Source organism: Notolepis coatsorum (assembly GCF_963971535.1).
Source record: "Notolepis coatsorum genome assembly, chromosome: 1".
NCBI classification, from domain to species: domain Eukaryota; kingdom Metazoa; phylum Chordata; class Actinopteri; order Aulopiformes; family Paralepididae; genus Notolepis; species Notolepis coatsorum.
In genome coordinates, this window is record NC_140165.1 from 18,855,525 (window position 1) to 18,878,917 (window position 23,393).

The 23,393-nt window shown below is 47.3% G+C and overlaps 1 protein-coding gene across 1 annotated transcript in view; it reads left to right on the forward strand.

Moving 5' to 3' along the window:
• The window catches only part of LOC311225589 (protein piccolo-like), a gene marked incomplete at both ends in the record, with an annotated part of 166,615 nt that overhangs the window by 73,297 nt on the left and 69,925 nt on the right, over positions 1 to 23,393 (forward strand). The window contains 3 exon segments of the mRNA XM_084310954.1: positions 9,633 to 9,785; positions 14,802 to 18,804; positions 19,170 to 20,686. Coding sequence (XP_084167080.1) covers positions 9,633 to 9,785; positions 14,802 to 18,804; positions 19,170 to 20,686 — 5,673 coding nt within the window.

Below are 23,393 nucleotides of genomic sequence, written 5' to 3' on the forward strand. Positions count from 1 at the left end.
CCATCCCAAACGGGTCTCGACTGCTGCAGGACAGCCTCGGGGTCCGGTATGAACCCGGTCTATCGGGACAATGAGGTCTGCATGGTCGGAGCCTATCAACAGGGTCGGCATAGCATTGTCTATGAGCGGGATCGGTAACTTGCGCAGATGTGCATATTTCTCCATCAGCTTGGCGACGGGGTATGTGTACCGCGACAGTCCTATTTCTTGGCTGGTGAAAGCGTCTGCAATCTGGTACCGTCGCTCAGGCTGGCCGCTTGCTGCGATAGAGAATGAGACATTCTCGCCCTTTATCGTCTTCAAATCTCGTCTTATTGTCCGAATTGTCATTTGGGTTTCGCTTCCCCGCAGCCCTAGCTGGGCCGCAGCGGAGGCGAGCAGCAGGGTCTTCTCTGACCCGTCATCGAGGACGGCGTAAGTGTCCAGGACTTTATTCTGGTAGCTTAGTGTCACACGCACTACTTTTAGGAGTACTCGGGCTCCACTGCTGCTGGCGGGATCGATGTACATGACGCTCGCTTTGCGGCTGGATGGTGCAGGTGAAGGGCGCCGTCTGTTACTGTCGTGAAGTATGTCCAGATGGGCTCCATCGCACTTGGTGCACCTTTTCTTTAAGCGGCATTCGGCTGCCATGTGTGAGCGCGCACAGCGAAAACAGCGCTTGTTGGACTTTATCCATTGACCTGCTTCCTCCGCGTTCAGCTTGGGGAAGGAGTCACATTGCGCTAGCCAGTGTTCTTTCTCACAGTAGGGGCACACTATCTTCCACTTCTCCGTTCTGGAGGGGGTACTGTGGCTCCTGCTGCTCGGTACTGACTCCGATTGGTGCATCACAGTCACCGATCTTCTTCCATCATTTAGTCGTCTGGTTCCTTCTCTGGAGCCAGGGGTGCTCCGTCCGAATGTATCTAGCCGTAGGCTGCTGACTTCTCTCGCCAGGAAGTCTGCTAGATCGAGGAGGTTCGGTTCGGGGCCATTCGGGTCTCTGTGGTCCCTCTGCCGCCTAAAGCGCTCCTGACGAGCGGGCGGCAGCTTCTCCAGGATCCTTTCCACATTTGAGTTGGCGTAAAGTTCATGCCTCCCCTTCTCTCTTTGCGCTCCCAACATCCCTACCAGGGACTGCACTCTGATGGACAGGTCGTCCAGTGCTCGATTGTCTATTGCTGGGGGTAAGCGGTCGATGTGTCGGATCTCCTGGATCACGTAATCCCATATGCGCCCATACCTCTGGTCCAATGCTACCAGCGCTGCTGTGTATGGGGTGGTGGAAGTCGCGTAGGCGAGCGCTATATTATGTGCGCGGGGTACCTTTAAGTGCTTCAGTAGGATGGCGTATTTGTGGCGTTCATCCAATACATCCACCAACATGGTCTCCAGACACATGCAGAGTTCTGTATACTGGGCCCGGTTCTCTTGGGTGAAGTCGGGTACCATAGGCGTGCCAATGTATGACGCTGACTGTGGATACATCGGCGAGCGTTGGGGGAGAGGCCTCCTAGGCGAGTCTCCTCCCGCTCCTTGGTATGGGCTGGTACCGGCAGGGTACCATGGCCCGCTTGTCCAGGTGCTGTTCCTCGGTGCGGGTCGTGCGTCGTGCTCACCCGGGTATAGAGTCGGGGGTCTGTAGCGCAGCTCCGCGGGAGTATAGCCTGGGCTGTACCGGACCTCCTGGTCCGGTAGAGTACTGTGCTGTCTTCGGGCGTGGTTCTCCTCCTCTTCCTCTTTGTCTTCAGTTAGGTCATCCAGTGCTTGTAGTCTCTGGTTTAGCCTCTCCACAGGATATGCTGCTCCTTCCCGGTTGCTAGGTCTCGCTTGGACCGGTGGGGGGAGGTGGTCTGTGGGGGGTATAGACCTCGTCTGTTGGTCAAGTTCAGGGTTGTTTACTCGGCTAGGGGATGCCGCCCTGGAGGTGTGTCTAGACGAGTTCCTGGAGCCTCTGGCGGAGGGAGAGGGTGTTGTCCGTCTGATCAGCTGTTCTATTAGTTGCGACTGCTGTCTGTCGCGCGCTGCGTCCCGTTGAGCACCGGCTCGTTCTCGGGCCACATTCTCTTCCATCTGAATGCGTCTTATTTCTAGACGTATCTGCTCGTGTTCGCTTCGCTGCTGGATCTGCAGTCGGTCGCGTTCAGCAGCGGCGTTCAGGCTGATGAGGAAGGCCTGCTGTAGGGTCCTCTCTGCCTCTGGAGAAGGCGGTTGTATAGGGGAGCCTTCCCTCGGGGTACTCCTTGCGGAGCCTTGGAGTTCTATCTCCACGGTGCTCTCCCCGTCTTCTTCCGTGCCGAGTTCTCTCTCGGTAGCGTTGTATTCCTCCCGGGACTCATCGGGGACTACTTCTTCAGTACTGGCGGGGTGTGAAGTCATGTCTGGTTCCCCCTGGTCCCCACCGTGAACTTGGTCAGTTACATTAGAGCCCGTAGGGGCCTCTATGGTCGGGGTAGTCTGGGCGTTGGGGTTAGACATACTTTTACTTTCTAGTTTTACCGCGTTTACTGTTAGTAGAAGACTAGGTTGTTGACTGACAGCGTAAGCCTCTAAGTACTGAGGGAGCCGTCGTTCGTGCTGTGGGCGTTGGTTAGGAGGATCGTTTCGTGGAGTGTTCATCATAGGCCATTTCAATATTAATAACACTATATTAATATTACACTAATTACCCTCCGGCTCGAAGGACCAATTGTAACTGAGGGGTACAATTCCCTGACTGTATTACTAGATATGATACTTACTACCACTACCTTTGTACTTAATATTCGGCCACCCAGTACACGGCATAAATATATTATCATAAACACTCTCACGTAGATGAAACGGATCCAACACAAATGTACGAAGTCGAAACAGGTCTTTATTTCTACACAGCGATGGTGTGTAGAACAAGCACTTAATCACTTAATTACATTTATGAATTGAAATAGTATGCACTTTTATGGCAAAGAGTATTCGTCGGTATATCAATAGAGAATGTCCAATCTCTGAAGGCGCAGGTGGTAAATATACGACCTGGAATAGTTAAGGAATAACAGCAATGATACTTTAATGATTATATACTAGATACACTAGAGGGGGTTAATCCGGTCGCTTGTAAGCCGACAGGAGTAGGAGGGGGGGGCGGGGTAGAATCCGGCTGCCTCGTCCGGCCAAGGGTATCCCAGGTGAACCCACTGTAGTGCCGTTCAATGCGCCGGCGATCCTTGGACCACAGATGAAAGCAGGTGGACTCTTTGTGGGCCGGCTCTCTCCGGTCCACGGGGGAGAGACGTGAAGCGACCTCGTCTTGCAGAGCGTCTCCTCACCTTGCGTCCTCTCCAGGGGGGGGGGGTTCCAACACACGGCAGTGTCGGGGGTCTTTATCCATGGAATAATCAAAGTATACAAAGCATAATCCGTGCCTGGGAAGGCGGGCTGTCGTCGGTAGAATAATCCGGTATACAGGTCCACTCGCTCGTCGGCTCTGGGGCTCCTCGGGTGCAGCTTCACATGGGGTCAACCACCCTGGGTAAGCAGCCAGTTCTCTGCCCGAAACGATGGGGTACTGACTACGGTAGTATTCTCACCGCACGAAGCACTATATATTAACAGACTATTATTAGCTTAATAGACTACGTCCAACTCGACGATATAGTGCCAAATATGACTATTCAAATATTAATATACACGATGTCTCAATACCGATGGTAGGCGAACTTGGCCTTACTCCCACACGTGGCGTCGCGGGGAGGCTTTACGTCTGTGACTCTATTGGAGGGTAAGAAACTGGACTGAAAAGAAAGTCCTACTTTAGTAGCGCAGTATATATACGCACTATGAACAAATAGTCCCATTAGTGGTGCGGTAGCCAGATTCCTACGCGGAACTAGGACTTGTTCGTACATGTGGAGCGGTACGTTTGAACTGGGTCTGAGGGGTATGGCAGCCTGGCACCAAGGTCTCGACCAATAGTAGAATGGAGACTATTATGGGATGTTCAGTAGGCTAGAATGGATATTCAATGCATATTGTACAAGGAATATACAAGGGATATCAGGGAATATTAGAGAATATACAAATACAATTAAATATATATATATAAATAAATATATATATTCGGTTTAATCTGGCCCTTCACAACAGTGACGTTACTGTTAAGTAGCTCTCGGTAGCTCGGGATGTCCACCCATCGGTAGTGAGAGAGATAGCAGATGCCTTGGATAAGTCGTGGACAACTGTAGCGTGTGCTTGTTTATACAGAGCTGGTATGACTTGCTGGCTGAAATACGGACGAGAGGGAACTACGTAGCGGGGCTCTATTACTTTTAACATGTGCTTAAACCCTGTGTTCTCGACAACGGAGTATGGTCGCAGATCTGCTGCTATAAAAACACCTATAGCGTTTGTTATTGCTTTGGCCTGGTTTGAATTAATAGCGAGATGCTGCTTGAATGCCACGGGGAGCTGGGTTTGCACTAGGGTCTGTTTCTTCCTTGTACCAGTGATATTCACATTCGGGTGATGCCGTTTCAAATGCGTGATAAAGTTTGACGTACTGCCAGCGACATACCCCGTCTCAGTTGAACAATGCCGGCACGTATAGCTTTAGTGCGATCCACCTGTCTTTGTCCATTGCTGTAGTGGGAACTGGGAATCCGAAATGATCCCAAACGGGAGACTTGAATGTTGTGGGAGCATCTTCTATAGCTCTGGCTTGTCAGTTAGTATTGCTGCACCCGCCATACTAAGTCTAATATGCTATGCTGAATTACAGCTATCGCTCAGCGTGGCTGGGTGCTGCGTGGGATGAACAAACAACATCCGGTTAGTTGTGCACTAACCGGAGGTTCCGTACCGTTGCAATCGTTCGGTGCACAGCGCGTACTGTACCGGAGGACCACATTGAGGCGGTACAGTACGGATACGCGTACCGTTACACCCCTAACAGATGAGTTAGAACACACACACACACACACACACACACACACACACACACACACACACACACACACACACACACACACACACACACACACACACACACACACACACACACACACACACACACACACACACATTTTAATACTTTATTTGGTTCCACAAATTATATTACATAAACAGGGAATCAAATGTATCGGGGCCAAGCAGCACTGAACACTTAAGGGTACACATAGCACCTCCTTCTCCACGTGGCACACACACACACACACACACACACACACACACACACACACACACACACACACACACACACACACACACACACACACACACACACACACACACACGCACACACAGATACAGACACAGATACACACAGATTGAGGCACACAGATACAGACACACACACACAGATAAAGACATACACACAGATAAAGACACACACACACAGATACAGACACACACACAGATACAGATACAGATAGACAGGTAAACACACCGTGCAGTGCCAATGCATTATGCCATTCGGAGTTCACACAGCATAGTATAGGCAACAGAGTTCAGAGTTCACCCAGCATGGTTTGAGTATAGGTAACACAGCCTGAAGTATAGGCAACAGAGTTCAGAGTTCACACAGCATGGTTTGAGTATAGGTAATGAAGCCTGAAGTATAGGCAACAGAGTTCATAGTCTGTAGAGTATAGAGAGGGAGAGTGGGCCTCATTCAACAATACTCTCTTATTATTTGTCTTATATTCTTGCGTACCTGTCTGTTAAGTGAACAATAAGAAAAGCCACCGCCACATTCATCAAGCTGTTCTTAACGTCCAAATCGGTTCTTACCCAGGTCGGTTGCATGATGAATCCCACTCATTCTTAAACTGAAATGTGCGCTCGCGCTAAATTAATTTGCATACAGACACGCCCGCCATCTCCTTATAAGGTGAATGAGGCGTGTGTAAAACAGCCGTGGTTCGGCATCTGATCGCTGTCTGATATATTCAACAGGAAGCGATTTGTGACTGAGCTCAAAATGAGATCGCTCATCGCATGTGTGTGTGTGTGTGTTAATCTGATGACAAATAAAGACTTATACTTGTACTTATACGTATACCGCGTACTGTATAGTGCGAAATAAATCGTTCCAGCAAAGTATGCTTTGTCAATACTGAATGACTTGACGACGCTTGTCAAGAACCAATCGCACAGTATACTGATATGTACATGCCGCTGATCTTAGCTCTCTCCTTTCAGAGAGAGATGACAGGTGACCGATCCGGTATTTCCGAACCTATAGGTTCGGAAATACCGGGTTCGGAAATACCGGATCTGTCACCTGTCATCTCTCTCTGAAATGTCCCTGTGGCTAAAACTCAGAGTTTTTATTTATTTGTAAGGCCCGACAACACACGTTAATGTCCCCATGGCCCGGACACATCTTCTTTAAACAAGTCAAGAAGAAACATCACAATAAGTCAAGAAACAAAACAAGAACACCATAAGGTCCAACAAATTTAAAATAAATGCAAAATAAATGAATGCAATGCGAACACTCCCAGACATACCCCACGCGAAGGTAAGGAAAAACTCACTAAAACCTAGCAATAGGAAAAAATGCACCACAGGCAATGTGGATGAGAGAAACCTTAGAAGGGCCAATTCAAGGTTGGATCTCCCTTCTTAGATGTCGGTGATAGTAGTGTTGCAGACGGACAGTTGGTAAGCATGCACTCATGTGTGTAGTGAAACACAGATGAGTGCATGCAATAGCAACTGAACATTTAGAAAAATGGAAGATAGAGCAGATAGCGATAGCAACTGAACATTTTGAAAGATTAAAGATAGAGCTGATAGCGGATCTATTTGAGGCACAGGGGCGTCACGTGGAGTGTGTTATACAAAATAACAACCGGTAAATCAGAATCAAGTAATTTGCATGCCATTGTATAATTTGACTTGAATCTTGCTCTTCACAAAATCCATGCTGCATTAAATTCTCTAGTCCATGCACAGGCCATTGAAACTGAAAGTGTTGTGGCTGTAGTTACTCAAACTGTAGCCAAAAACACAGCTTTGCAGTAGCTTATTGGAGAAAGGAGGCAATAGCAAGCAGGGAGGTGTGCATGCGTGTGTGTGCGTGCGCTTGTGTGTGTGTGTGTGTGTGTGTGTGTGTGTGTGTGTGTGTGTGTGTGTGTGTGTGTGTGTGTGTGTGTGTGTGTGTGTGTGTGTGTGTGTGTGTGTGCACAGAGGATCCTGTTACAGCACCTGGTTATCTGTGATGTGTTGATAATGTCAGTTACAACAAGGCCTAAAGTGGCTGTGAATGTGAACCCCAGATCTTGTGACTGGTTTACTGACTGATTGACACACACTTCATATTACACACCTCTGCACACTGTTTATATGACCAATGGCTGAAGATTAGCTGGAATATTACTTACTGATGTCGGCAAAACGTCAGAGATGGAAAGCGAAGTGATTCTCTCAGTCGTCTCTTTGTACATCTCTCTCCCTCTCATCCAGTACATCTCTCTCTCTCTCTCTCTCTCTCTCTCTCTCTCTCTCTCTCTCTCTCTCTCTCTCTCTCTCTCTCTCTCTCTCTCTCTCTCTCTCTCTCTCTCTCTCTCTCTCTCTCTCTCTCTCTTCCCAGTCAGTCATTCATATCAGTACACTTCATCACAGGTCTGTCTCAGTGTGTGTGTGTTAGGTCACACTGTTAGGGCATGGCAGCTTTCTGTGACTGTGCGTGACATGGTGGCTCATGCCTTATTTACCCTGAGTCTATCTTACTTACATGACCAACCGCACTCTCTGCCTCTCTCTCTCTCTCTCTCTCTCTCTCTCTCTCTCTCTCTCTCTCTCTCTCTCTCTCTCTCTCTCTCTCTCTCTCTCTGTCTCTGTCTCTCTCTCTCTCTGTCTCTGTCTCTCTCTCTCTCTCTCTCTCTCTCTCTCTCTCTCTCTCTCTCTCTCTCTCTCTCTCTACCTCTCTCTCTCTTTCTCTTTCTCTAGCGAGCTGTACCCAACATGCGGTTCAGCAGTGTAACAGTTAATAGGGTCCCCTCTTAATACACTACACATTGTAGGTACTTTTTTATAATTTAAATTACTATTAGAACATAGGACAGAGTGTGGGGAAAGTAGTAAAGTAGTGTTGACGTCAGAAGGAAGGACCTTTATTAGTACTAACCCTTTCACTACCACACTACAGAAGGTTAACCTTTCCTTAACCGTATGTAGTGTGGTAGTGAAAGGGTTAACCTTATGTAGTGTGGTAGTGAAAGGGTTAACCGTCTGTATTGTCGCAGTGAACGGGTTAACCCTTTGGTAGTGTGGTAGTGAAAGGGTTAAAGTGTGCATCTGCTCGTGTTATTTTTGGTAATTCCCTGTAAGTTCATGACGTCAGCAGGTTGGATTTCCTCCAGCGTGCCATGTTGTTGTCTCTAGTCGTACAATGTTTACCGTGCCTTCTGTTCCCCCGGTGTGTTGTGAAGTATCGGATATTAAAACTTCTCAATGCCTCCGAGACTCGGAAGTATAGCCCTCAACTGGGCCAGTCGTATTGATGTCTTTCTCTCGTGTCCTGTGTGTTTATTTTAGAGCCCCTGAGTATCAAACAATGATAGGATAACCATGACGGGACAGAATCAGCGGCCCTCCGGGATGGCACTTTGGAACAGCTGTGCCTGTGATGGCTTTGTTCGCCGTCCTGGTGTGCTGCTGTTTTCCGAAGCGGCTGGTATTTATCAGAGCTCGTGGAACTGAACCCTGCTGGCTGCTGGGAGGAGATTATGCTGAAATGATTGCACTTGCAGAATAAACGACCCTCGCCGAAAAACATTTATTTTTTAATTGCACCACGTTCAAGAGCTCTGTGTTTGCCAGAAGGGATAATTGGTCTTAATTAAGATGTTCTGGGAGTGGATCTGAAGAGGAGGGCCTTGACAGAAACAGTTGCAGTTCCCTGCCTTGACCATTTGTACTGAGTTAGGATAGAGGAGGTAAAAAGGTAAAGGAGTTCAGGATTCAATCTTGGAAGTATGAAAATCATGTTTACATTCTGCTGCTAGTTGTGTAACACACATATCGGCATACACACAAACAAACGATAGACACATAGGTATACACACTCAAACAGGCTCTCTTATAAACTATAGAAACATAGGTATACACACTCAAACAGGCTCTCTTATAAACTATAGAAACATAGGTATACACACTCAAACAGGCTCTCTTCTCATGCCTCTGCAGGTTGCTCAAGCCTTCATGTCATGCCTTGGTAAACCCCATGTCCCATTACCATGCATTATGGATGGGCTTAACTCTTACGTTACATAAATGGCCTCGAAATGGAATAGTTTTACCAGCTCTTTGTCATAGTGACGTGTTAAACTACATATAAACGCAGAATCTTAGGACAGAATAAAACAGATGTGTTCTAAATGAAATTCTATTCATAGACATTATGTTTGGACTCGTAACGTGTTTTTAAAGGGCGTTCGTGCCATTCAAGGCACTCCACACTGTATAAATGATCTCTGCTAACGAGTGATTCACCCATACAGAGCTATAACCCATAACATGGCCTGCTTTACAGTTTTACAGAATGTTTAATTTGGCTTTGCCATAATGTTTAATGATAGTCATTATGCTTGTCAAACAAATGTGCCAAAAGTTAACAACGATTCACATTCAACACTAACAATTTGATATTTTCTTTTCTCCTACAGAAAGAATGGCTCTGCCTCAACTGCCAGACCCAAAGAGCCATGTCAGGCCAGCAGGGAGACGTTCCACCTCCAGCCATGGCTGCTCCCACCCCTGCCCCTTCCCCCACCCCTGCCCCTGCTGCTGTAGATAACCCACTGCCTCCTGAGACCAAGGTAGATCCTGCTCCCACCCCTGCCTCTTCCTCCACCCCTGCCCCTTCCTCCACCCCTGCCCCTTCCACCACCCCTACCCCTGCTGCTGTAGATAACCCACTAGCTCCTGAGACCAAGGTAGCACCCGAACCCACCCTTACACCTGATGCACAAACCCCGCCTCAGCCCAATGCCCTTCCTGTTGAGAGCACATCAGAGTCAAAAGCAACAGAGCAGCCAGAAGCGATAGAACTTGTATCTGAATCCGTGCAAGAAGCTTGTGTGATTGAGAGCGTCCCGGAGCGGCAACAGGGTAGTGTCCCGGAGTGTAGCCCTGATAGCGCAGTAGAGGAGCCGCCTCCGCTTGAGACGGACCCAGCTGATGCTGAGACACGGGGACTAGATGAAACTGTCGCCGCCCCCCCTGTGGAGAGTGGGACTGAAGAGCCGTCGCCTGATAAAGGCTTCGAGGAGACACCGGCCCCCGTTGAGACAGTGCTGCGCCCAGACGCTACCCAGAGTGAGGCTATGTTTGAGGGGAGCTCACCAGCGCCTCCTCCAGATAATGAGAGGGCGGGTAAAGTGGTAGAGTTGAGGCCTGATGAGTCGAGTAAAGGTAAGGAGCTAGAGACTAGTCAGTCACCGAAGACTGTAGACCCAGTCCCTGCTGCTGCTGTGGTCCCAGAGCCAGAGGAGAAGCCCAAGGGAGGTGAGGCAGAGCCGCAAGCAGTCCCTGCTGATCAGACCCCGGCTCCAGCCGCAGGAGATACAAGCCCAGGTGTTACCCCAGAGACTGTAGCACCAGCGCAGGAGAAAGAACCTGCTGCAGAAACTGCGGTAGAATCAGAACCGATAACAGAGAAGCAAACGTCTACAGACGAGGCTTCCGCTCTCGCAACTCAAGTTGTAGACAGTTTTGTCTCGGCTCCAGTAGCCCCCGTTGTTAAGGTCGAGACACCTAAACCGGTAGAGACTCAGCCAGAACAAAAAGCGAAACCAGAGCCCACCAATGTGAAAGTAATTACAGAGGACATAAAGCCCGTTTTGCCTCAAGAGGAGGATGTTGGGGCTAAACAGGTAGAGCTCACTTTATCTGACGGTAAAACGGCAGAGAAAAGAGTGGAGCAAACCCCACCCGCTCCAGTTGAGGAGACGCCTCCCGTTGCCCCGGCTGGGGATGGCACTCGAGCTCAGGGTAAAGCTGTTGAGGAGATGGCAGTTGGCCAAGAGACAGATTCAGGGAAACATGAACCAGAGCCAAGTCCCTTCCCAGAGGCACATGATCCAACTCTGACTGCCCCAGTTAGTGAACAAGAGACGGAGCCGGTCGAAGATAAACAAGCCCCTGTGGAAACCGCCCCAGTGGCAGACGAGACTGAGGAAGAACAGAAATCTGAGTTTGAAGCAAATGGTGTAGCAGAGAAAGAGGAAAAGGAGACACCTGTAGATACAGCAGATGATAATAAATATGAAAGAGCGCAGGTCGAGTCTGGTCCTCTGGACGAAAGTCTCAAACCCAACGAGACGGCGCAGAGCACAGAAACGTTGGGTGGCGAGGTACAGTGTTTGGATTGTGTTCTTGAGGGGAAAGAGGGAGACGCTGAAGATAAGCAATGGGAGGGGGAGGAGTTAGTGCCAACGGGAAGAGTTGAGGAAGCCTCAGAGAAAGAAGAGGTGTCACACAAAGGGAAGGAATCGGAGCTAAAGCCTGACGCTATGTCAGCGGCCACTCCATTGGCAGTAAATAAAGAAGCCGGGTCGCAACTCATTGTTGGTGAAAAACAGGAGCCTGTATCGGTATCGGAGGTGAAAACAGTTAACGGGGAAAAAGACAGCAGTGCAGGGAATGATGTAGGAGAAAACGCAGTGTCAGAGGAGAAAAAAACAACCAAGGCTGCTTCTGAAAATGAAAGTGTGCCAATAGTTCCCGCCCCTGTAGCGGAGCCTGACATATCAGTCTCCATAGCTAGTGACCAGTACCAAGGTGAAGTCCAAAGTCCAAAAGACAAGGCCGGCACAAAGGAGACAGACACGGCTGATGCTCAGCCACTGAGGACTAATACTGTGGATGCAGTCGCAGAGGTGACTGTAGCATGTAGCAACAGTGGTGTTGTTACTCTAGCATGTAGCAACAGTGGTGTTTTTGACTGTAACATGTAGCAACAGTTGTGTTGGTGACTCTAGCATGTAGCAACAGTGGTGTTTTTGACTGTAACATGTAGCAACAGTGGTGTTGTTACTCTAGCATGTACTGTAGCAACAGTGGTGTTTTTGACTGTAACATGTAGCAACAATGGTGTTGTTACTCTAGCACATACTGTAGCAACAATGGTGGATTATGTGTTGTCAGAGGATTCATAGTGTAGATGACTTTGATCTAGTCCCATAAACATCTGGCCAATCTTGTATAATTCTTACTTAATAATGTTTTTGTATTTCCAATATGTAGGGGGGAATGTTTCTACAAGACAGTGTATACTGTATATTGAAATGATGTAAATGATCACTCTGCAATAGCAGCATACTGTATTAAAGTCCCAATCCATTTTTGTATGAATAATAGGACACATTTCACATCCCTTCTTAATTGAAAATAATGTATTTCACTCTAATATTACTTTAAGTTTACTATAGACCATTTCACTCCATTTTTCAAATGAATTATGAATGTAGCCATTAAAGGATACCCAGATAGCAGACAGATCAATGTTGAAGCGTCAATGTAAATAATATTGAAACAATGTTGATATTTTACAGACATTTTGTTGAAACATTGACTCTCTTGTTTTTGCTACATAAAAAAGCCATCAGTCAACATTAATTCAATATTGATTAGATTGATTTGAATTTTTTTTTCAACCTCAACAACAATGATGCTTACATAACTTCAACATTTAATCAATGTCACTTTGCTATGTGTTAAATACTGTCTGCTCTTTCCAAGCTAATTTACCTAAATAAAATATTATGTAAACAGACAGTAACTCCACCACAGGTACAAAATAAAAATAAAAAAAATACATATTTTGATTTGATAGTTTTTTGGAGCTCTTGATACAATTACTGGGCATGGCATTAAATGTGTTTTGAAGCCTTTTATTTGTTTTAAAATCGCATTGTTTTCAACTGTAATAATGTAATAATAATTCAGCATTTTCCTAATAGCAAAGTAAATTAGTTAATTACATAGTTTTTCAATTAGTTCTTAATTTAATTAAAAGTTGATAAAGTTGAATCTTCCAAGTAAACACATATGCACATACTTATATATTAATTCATTATGAAATCATTAATAATTATATAATATGTTACAATTATTTTGAATTGGGATTTAAATTAAACGCCCAATCCCTGACCATGTGGGGTATATTTACATTATATTCTTGAAGAATTTGATTTGTAAATAAAAAGCTTTTTGGAATTTTCTTACCCCATTTTAAATATAAAACTTAAATAAAATGTTAACATTACCAACATAAACGAACAAAATACAGCAAATGCAATTACAACCTGATATGTTCCTATTGTCTAGTGTTAGTCCAAGTTATCAAGAGCTCAGACAATTAACTGGAGAATGAATTGTTTTTGGTGGTGGGGGTACCCATTTGTTTACATTAATTTGTATCTCTGATTGGGCCTTTAAAGGGCAACTTGCAGGTTAAACCCTACTCTGCAATTATGGGTAGTTTACATCATTGGTATCTAATTTAATTATTTATTTATTTTCATTTGACGCCGGAAATGCCACTCAGAAAGAGTTAAAAAGGTCCACGCACGAATAACATGCACAAGCAAATCTAAAAGCTTATCAGATGCTAGTAGGGCTGTGACGTCACGTCAGGAAACGTATGCCTTATGCCCGTCCGGGTCATAGTACTACTGGATATATGGCGCTGGCTAACGTTAGCATTATGTCTACTGTCGTGAACCATTTTAGATCGGGGCATGTAGAGGAGTTTGGGGAACGAGTAAAATCATGTGCAGGTCCTCTTCTCAGACCTGTGTGGCAAAGCACTGCACACGCATCATGCAAGCTACACGTTGCTGCATGTTGATCTATAGTAGCCCACTCGGTGCATCACAGTCAGTGGGCTACTATTGTGCTAACAACATACCCCGGCGTCTAGCTTGTTAGTCGGCACCGGCATAAATGCCCGATTTAAAATGGTTCTCTCCTCTTTGTATACCTTTATCCTCACAAGTATTCTGCCAGGGAACTTATCGACACGTTAGTTAGCTCATAGCTATCGTGTACCACTAATGTTACAAGCTGTATGTTGTTAGCACAATAGCTACCAAGCTAAGCTACGTTATCTTCTAACGGTGTATACACAATATGTACAACGACACAATAATCAAACACCTTATAACTACTACTATTGTCGTGTCCATAAGTTCCCTGGCAGAATACTTGTGAGGACAAAGGTATACAAAGAGGAGAGAACCATTTTAAATCACAACAAGCTAGACGTCGGGGTATGTTGTTAGCACAATAGCTACCAAGCTAAGCTACGTTAGCTTCTAACGGTGTATACACAATATGTACAACGACACAATGATTTACATTATTATGGTAACGTGGTTGTGGCTTTTACAAATAGTGGTTAGCTTTAGAGATGGATGGCTATGATCACGGAGTAATAGTGTTGTTAGGTGAAACAGATACATTTTCATTCATCACTCGGCTAGTAGTAGCAAGGCTCTCTGCCTGCCACTAGCTGTGTGTGACTCTCAGAGCCCCCTGGTGCACTGCACCTGACGTGACGACATCATTTAGATTACACGTGCATGTTATGAACCATTGATTAAAATATCCACGTGCGTGGTGATTGTGTTGGGCAGACAAAATGTTTGATAAAAACGCTAAAACTGTGTCAATTTCAATAATTTTTTTTCCTTCTTCATGAAAGTCACCGTTGGCCTAGTCCACATTGTTTATTGAACAAAAATACAACCTGCAAGTTGGCCTTTATGTTGTTTTATCACAATAGCTGAAAGGGGTTGGAATTTTAATAGATTCTCATTTTATTCCAACAGGCTAAAGAACCGAGGAAACCCCTGAAGGACCCTGGAGAAGGAGACTTGGCCACCGAAGAGAGCAGCCCCACCAGTCCTTCAGACTTAGCCAAGCTAGAGAGCACTGTCCTTCCCATTCTAGAGGCCCGGGCAAACACACAACCCAAGGGCAATGAGGAAAACCTCACTGACACACTCAAGTCCAGGCGTAAGCTAGAGGTTCTTCCTCTCTCGCCTGACTCACCAAGTTCAGAAGACGACCGAGAGCTTTGTGAGAAGAAAGAGACCGGTGGTACGCCAAAGAAAAAACTCCTCCTGCCGACAGGCATCCGGGGTGATTCACTGGAGGATAGCAGCGAGAGCTTTGGGAAAGAAAGCCCCATGTCTGGGGACGACGAAGACTTCCTTCGAAAACAGATCATGGAAATGAACGAGGATGCTTCCCCATCCGATGAGGAGAACCGCACCCGACGGAAGGAGAAAGGGGAGGGCGTGGAGAGGAGCGCTGCTGGGAAAGCCAGACGTCTCCTTAAAAAGAGCACGATAAGTCCGGAGGATGAGGAGGACAAGAAGCTGTACTTCTCACCGGAGGGAGGAGCAGAACCCCCAGAGAGCGGCATTGCAGTTCGCAAGTTCCAAACGATTGAACTCAACGCTACTAGCGCCCCTATGAGCATACCTATGGATGACGGCGAGCTCGAAATGGAAAGCCTCACAGACTCACCTGATGACCGGTCCAGAGGTGAGGGGTCATCCAGTCTGCATGCTTCCAGTTTCACCCCTGGGACATCCCCAACGTCCCTGTCCTCTCTGGATGAAGACAGTGACAGCAGCAGCCCCGGCCATATCCGCTCGGGTGAAGGAAAACAACACAGGAAAGCCAAACACCGACAACCTGGCCAGGTGCTGCCGACCATCGAAGACTCGTCTGAGGAAGAGGAGCTGCGTGAGGAAGAGGAGCTGTTGAGAGAGCAAGAGAAACAGAAGGGTTCTGGAAAGAAATCGAAGAAAGACAAAGAAGATATCCGAGCCCAGCGGAGACGAGAGCGTCCAAAGACGCCAACAAGCAACCTCTCCCCGATTGAAGACGCCTCGCCAACAGAGGAATTGAGGCAGGAAGCCGAAATGGAGGAGATCCGGCGTTCTTCCTGCTCCGATTTCTCACCCAGTATTGAGTCAGAGCCTGAGGGATTTGAAGTCCATGCCGCAAAGATTGCAGCTGTCCAGGAAACATATCGGCTGCCTACATCAGTATCTCTCCACTCCCCAACAGATGAGCAAAATGCTGACAAAGGCTCCAAAGACGTGACATCTCAGAAGAAAACTCTCAAAACAGCTGATGAAGCTTACGATGAGATTATGTTGAGGGCTAAGTCTCCAACAGTTGAGACCGAGGGGATCCAACCATGCAAGGAGTCACTCTATGGAGGCATGCTGATTGAGGATTATGCCTATGAGACCCTTATCGATAGCACAAAAGCCCAGTCAGAGGAGTCTGAGAAAATTGTAGTTCCCTCTCAGCCCAAAAAGCTGAGATCACCAGATGAAGTTTACGAAGACATGTTGAAGAAGAGGAACGAGTTCATGCAGCTTGAGCAAGAATATCAAACGATGCAGCCATCAATGGAAAGCACCAATCCAGAGATTGTAGTACAACCTGCTGAGAGCAGTATCTCCGGAAGCAGCATGGCAACAGTAACACTAGGGAAGGATGGAAAGCCGTTGCTGGATGCTGAGGCTGCCTATGACGAGTTTTTGAAGAAGGCTCTGACTCCTGGGACCAGCCCAACCCAACATGATCCAGAGTCGGAAGGCACAGCCTCTAATAGGGCACTCCGTCCCATACCAGACTTAAGGGTGACACAGTGCTCCTCGGGAGAGTTGTCTTCTGATGACGATTTCAGCACAACTAAAACAGAGGAAGAGACAAAGGTTGCATCAGACACCCCAGTAATTACATCAGATGCAGACACTGAGCCCATAGCTGTGGTTTGTGAGGTTACACCAGCATTGCCAGTAGATAAACAACCTCGGACCCCCATTTCAACATCCCAGGCAGATGTTGTGGACTTGTCCCCTAATCCATCAACCCCTGTGGCTGCCAGTGTACCACCTTTACCCAATGTTGCTCAGTACACACCCGTTGTACCCAGCGTAGTGTCAACTGCCCCACCTGTGCCCCCAAAACCAAATGTCCTACGCAGGGGTAACTCTCAGGAAAAAGCTGATGTACCAGTCGAACCTCCACTGCCTCCTGCCAAACCTACTGTTTTTCCCAGGAAACCTCCAGTTCCACTTCCACCTCAGGCATCATCACCAACCCCAATCAGGACAGAACCGCTAGCTTTGACTACAGTCCAAATATACAAGCCCCATGTTCCCCCTCCTGTTCCACCGAAACCATCCATCACTGTTGGGATGGGGCATAACCACAGAGCAGGGGATGGTGTGAAACCACCAATTGCACCAAAACCTGGCTCCCAGCCATCTTCGCCTGCCCACGTTCCGCATTCGCCAAGACCAACGGTCCTCTCCACAGGGAGTCCTGAAATAGCACTGAATCTGAGTCCCTCTGCTGAGAGCAAGCCCTTCTACACCTCACCAAAGTCCCCCTCTTCACCAAGATATGCCAGCAATCTTCGTGACACCTATGTGGTCATCACACTGCCATCTCAACCCAATTCTCCAGTAGAGGGTATCTCAACCCAAGCCCCCTCCAGTCCTGGGAAATCATCTCCCTCAAGACATCCTCAACCACAGGCTCAACCCCAATCATACCCACAGCAACATTCTCAACCACCCCCTCCAAAAACAACCAGGGTGCCCCTAGCCTACACAAGAGTCATTGAGTCTATAGAAAGTCAAGAGATTTGTGGCCCAGAAACACATGTATCTAGTTCTTGTCATATCATTGAGGCTGTATCTGCCTCTGCACAGACACCTGTGGTCACACCCAACCGTGTCTCTCAAGTAGTAACTACAGAAGTCCAAAGAACAACTGTGTCTGTTGTACATGAGAGGACACCATCTGTTGTGCCAGCTCCAAGGGCAAATGGTGTTCCAATCTCAATGGAGAAACCTAAAGTCCTACCACCAGTGCAGAATGGACAAGTCTACCAACCGGGTGAGGTGGTGGACCTCAGGACCATGAAGGTGGACCCAGAAACAACCATGAACGGCGTGGATCTTACTGCTGGCCCAGAGTCAAGACGTCAGTCCTTGGCAACCGACATCAATGGTCGACAGAACAGTGCGGTGCAGTCATGTGTGGTCAACCTGAGCTCTGAATCATCCACTGTTTCCATAGTTACAGACAGCATCACCATAGTAACATGTGCTTCCACCATCCAGCGGTATGGCCATGTTGACACCTCCCAAGCATCTTCAATGCCCCTCCAGCTAACCACAAACAAAGCATTTGAGCCTGTCTCTCAAATTATATATCGGCCAATTGACTCTCAGCCCGCCACCAGTTCAGAGATCCCCATCAACCTCTCTGTTGGAGCATGCACAGGTGTAGGAACATTCCAGGTCACTATTGCGCCAACTCCTGTTCCAGGGGGCGTGGCCAATGGATTAACAACAGTTACCACGACTACAGTGGCAGGAGCTGTGGACCTCAGTACAGCCAAACCATTCAACACTGTGGTGGCAGTGGATGCCTGCTCTGCAGAAGTAGTTACTGCTGTGATCACACAGGACGATGGCAAACCTGTGGATCTAACTGCAGGCAAGAGATCAGTGTGTTGTGATGTAGTGTACACGCTACCATTTACAGGAAGCTGCGCCACCCAGCAGCCCACCACACCTCTGCCTGAGGACCGTTTTGGATACCGCGATGACCATTATCAGTATGACCGCACACCTTATGGTATGCGAGGATTCAGTGGCATAAAACCGTCCATGTCTGACACCAACTTAGCAGAGGCCGGGCTTTTCATCTACAAGAGCAAGAACAGTTATCATTTCAACAGCACCACAGACGGTGCAGTCGACCTGACGTCAGCGAAGATGTCGGACGCAGGTCAGTGGAGCGACATCGCAGACCTCTCTCTCAAATGTCACTTTGAACTGCTTCCACTCATCCATGGCTAAAATCTGTGGCATTTTTGTGTGCGTGTGTTTTTTTTGTCGTCATTATTTCTTTCTCGTGATTTGCATTCACATTTCATTTTCTTCCCTTTTTTGTTCTTTCATGATGATATTTTTGCATGTGCCTGCATGATGGTACATATATGTTTTGGCATGCCACATCTGGCAAGACTGGATTTTCCTTTTTTCTTTTTTTTACATTTTCATCGATTGGATGGAGCATGGCTTGCTTACTTCTTCACCATTACAGTGGTCTGAATAATCTGGACTCAAATGATATTTTTTGACTTTTGACAGGTGAAGCCGTGGACTACTCCAAAACAGGGACATGTGCCGGGATGTTAATCCCACCTTATTCCCAAGCCAGAGTCACAGCTGCTGCTGGGACCCTCTTTGGCACAAGCAGTGTCCTAAGGTCGTCAAACGGAGTGGTCTACTCATCCGTTGCGGCACCGATCCCGTCCACGTACGCCGTCACCACACAACCCGGCTCCATCTTCAGCACGACGTACAACACCCTGTCGGGTATGCACACCAGTGACACCATGCCGTCCCTTTCCAACCTCCAGAACGTACCACTCACACGCTCCCACAGCTTCCTCTCCAACATCTCCATCGCTACAGCAGCAGAGCGGGGAGAAGATGCCCCTCTCAACTTGGAGTTTTCCAGGGATTTCGCCACTCCTTCCGATTCCCTCGCCTCCGCGAGAGCCTCTCTGTCCCTCGACACCTACACCGACGCATCCCTGGAGGCGATCGCCGCCTCCCTGGAGGCCCTGTCCTCGCCCATGGTTCCCGGGGATGGACAGTACCAGGCAGAGCGGGAGCGGTTGGAGATGGAGAAGCTCAAGCAGCAGCGCCTGGCCGAGGAGCTGGAGTGGGAGCGTCTGGAGATCCAGCGTTTCCGCGAGCAGGAGCAGCTCCTGGTGCAGAAGGAGCTGGAGGAGCTGCAGGTGATGAAGCAGCAGATCCTGGGGCAGCAGGAGGACGAGAGGCAGGCGCACCTCATGATGCAGAAGGAGACCTACGCCCAGCAGCAGCAGCAGCTGGAGCAGATCCAGAGGCTCCAGGAGCAGCTTCGCTCGCAGCTGGAGGAGCAGAAGCTCCGGCAGATGTACCCTGACGTACCAGGGCGCGGCCCCCAGGAGGCGGTCGTCATCGGCCCTGATGGCACAGTGCTCGCCCGGAAGATCACAGATAGCGGGTGCCAGACGGACGAGGAGGATGAAACGGTCAGCAAAGCATACACGGGGAGGAAGAAGAGGACCGGCAAGAAGAGTGTGGACAGTTGTGTGCAGACGGATGATGAGGATCAAGAGGAGTGGGAGGCTCAGTCCAGGGGCAGGCGAAGCAGGCCTCGTACCGCCAGAGGAGATAGGGGTGGGCAGTCGGAGATGTCTCTTCAAGCTCACACTGAGATCTCCATACAGACTGACGCAGAGGGCAACATGAGAATGGACACGAGGATAGAGCTCTCTGACTCTGAAAGAACCTCTCCAAAGAGACGACCCACTCCCCTAGAGATAGGCCAGTCCTCCACACTTCAAGCCCCTCCCAAATCCCCCAATGTACTTTACTCCCCTATATCTCCCTGTATATCCCCCAGCAAATCCCTTGAGTTTGTGTCCTATGAGAAATCACTGGGTGACACAAGCCCGCAAAAATTAAGAGGTGGTGTTGAATCATCCAAAGCCTCCCCACCAAGCCCAAGAGGACCAAAGGCCATGCAGAGGTCCATGTCAGACCCGAAGCCCATGAGTCCAACAGGAGAAGACAAGACGTCATGTGGTACACAATATGGTGATGGCTACACTGTGAGTATGCAATATGATTTTCTTTTTGTTTCATATTCAAATAGGCATACAGCCTTAGGCATTGCAGACTGTGCAAATGTCACATTTATCAACCATGAAAAAGGTCACTGGCATATTTGAATATATCTGGAATAATTTAGTTTTTGTACGAATATATTTATATATTATAATAAATTCCTCATCTATCCGGAAGAGTTTGAAATATCTATAGACATTACTACATTGACCACACAAAATAAACTTGGCCATAATCCACAATATTGTTCCGTTTCAGGAGAGGTTTATTCCTGACTGTAACTCTTTCTTGATATCTTCCTTCACAAGACAAACATGTTGTCATGCTGCCTGCTTTCTCCTTTCTCTGTAGCTCATTATCGCAGCCGTAAGGTGTGCAGCGGTGTACATAGCTCCGACTCGAGGGGCAGCGGTGTACATACTGTAGATAATCAAAAGTGCACCGGGTGCAACAAGCGATACCACTGATATGATTTTTCTTTGCATCTTTGACGGTGAATAACACCATGCTAAAAATGACCAGACATGAGAAACTCGTTCAGCACCTTCTTGAGATCACATGTACAAAAAATCTAAGCAAATGAATAAAGGGAAGGTGATTAAACAGAAGGTTTTGTAGATACAGTACTGAATTCTGCGATCCGGACACATGCAATTTGAAATATTATTATAGAATATAGAATATCAGGCCTCATAAATGACCTTATTATAGCCAAGTCGCACATCTATGGATCGGGTCAAATATTTTCTTTCCAGTGTAAGAGTTCAATTTGGATTTAGTATCACCAGGCGTGCAGCAAGAACCGTGAATGAAATACAGTTAATTTTTTATTATGGAAACTGGTCCGCCATTTTGAATCGGATTGCACCGCGGATTTTTGCTAAACGTTCGCAACTAACTAACTGCATTTTAGTTTTAGTTTTGTGGTAGATAATCCCGAAAAATAAGAGAAATTAAAAAAGTTCATCCAAAAGTCATTTGATTGACATGAGCTAGCTTGAGCTGAGTAGTATCGTTTTTCAAAATTCCGACGCTCATTGAAAGACCTGTCTGTCCTTCATCATCTCGCATTTATTTCCGTCAATATTTGCTTGTTTATTAATGCATTACCTAAACTGATATTTCACTAATAACACTTGAACCTATTGGTAAACTAACGTATTGTTGAAAATATACACTATGATTGCTGTTTTGACAGGATTAGGGTGACAGAATGTGCACACCGTTCTTTGAGCCGCTCTGGGGGCAATAACCAGGAAACGCACCGTGAAGAGCCGTACAGACAAGAAGCATGAAACACGTTGCTGATTTACAGCCTGGAGATCAAATCAAATAAAATGTATTTGTAAAGCCCGAAATAACAAGGTAATGCCCCCATGGGCTGTACAATTCTTCTTTAAACAAGTCCGGCAGTGTGGCTACATGACTAGAGCTCCGGACTCAAGATCACCGATTCGAGCCCCGGTCAAGGCCGTTGTCGGGAAGTGGTGTTGTTGTCCAGCAGGGAGCACTCTGTCCTCTGGACTAGTCAGTAACAATGCCCCTGTTAGTGCGAGTGCCATCCTTCGGATGAGATGCTAAACTCAGGTCCTAACTGAATTTGGTCGTCTATTGCATAGAGTAGGGGGTTCCCCGTCGTTCTTGACAAAATTCCCAATCAGGTCTCTGACATCAAGGCCACCTAATAATCCCTTCCCCTTAATTGGCTGGTATCAATCTCTGTCTCCTGAGCCGTTTAGCCATTGTATAGTGTGATGTGTGCCGGGTGCCAGTGTATGGCAGCCATTGACCCTGCGTAGCCCAAGGTTGGGTGCTACCAGTGGTGAAGGAGCAATTTCCACCCTACATTGTGGGGAGCGCTTTGAGTGTCTAGAAAAGCGCTATATAAATGTAATGATCATTCATTCATTCAAGTTAAGAAGAAATATCACAATAAATCAAGAACAAAAATCACCATAAAATCCAAATATGCGACACCCCCAGACATTCCCCAATGAAGATAAGGAAAAACTAAAAACCTAGCAATAGGAAAAAAGCACCACAGGCGATGTGGAGGAGAGAAACCTCAGATGGGCTGTTCAAAGGGGATCCCCCAACTTGTATGTCTGTGATAATATAGTGTTGCTATGGATGGGTGGAGTATAAAACAAGTGAACAACAACAAACAGGGAAACGAGCACTGGTATGAAAATAAGATAAAGGCTAAATGTCAAGACTCAGAGCTCAAAATATCAGTCATATTCAATTTGGATGAATATTTGCATGTATGTATTCCACTCGGATCCATTTGAAGTATGGGGGCGACGTAGAGAAGATTGCACCACCTTGGCCATCACCACGAGACATCCACCACCTTGGCCATCACCACGAGACACACAGAGAGACAGGGAGACAGGGACAGGGGTTAGAGAGTTCCCGTGTTTGTAGTGGGCAGACATAGGAGCAATAGAATCAAAGTATATAAGAAGATTATTAGATTAAAGTAGTAAATAGAACTAAACAAAGATGCAGAGGACTAGAAGCGATAGTATACAGGATGAGATACAAGACTATGGCTCAGGGCCATTTGCCCCGGGGGGCAGGATAACCTCCCAGGCCGAGGTGGAGCAGGCATCGAAGTTGTAGGTCAGACAGAAGACGGCATGAAGCTGATCCATGGGGCCAGTGTTGTTTGTTCAGTCATGTAACCCA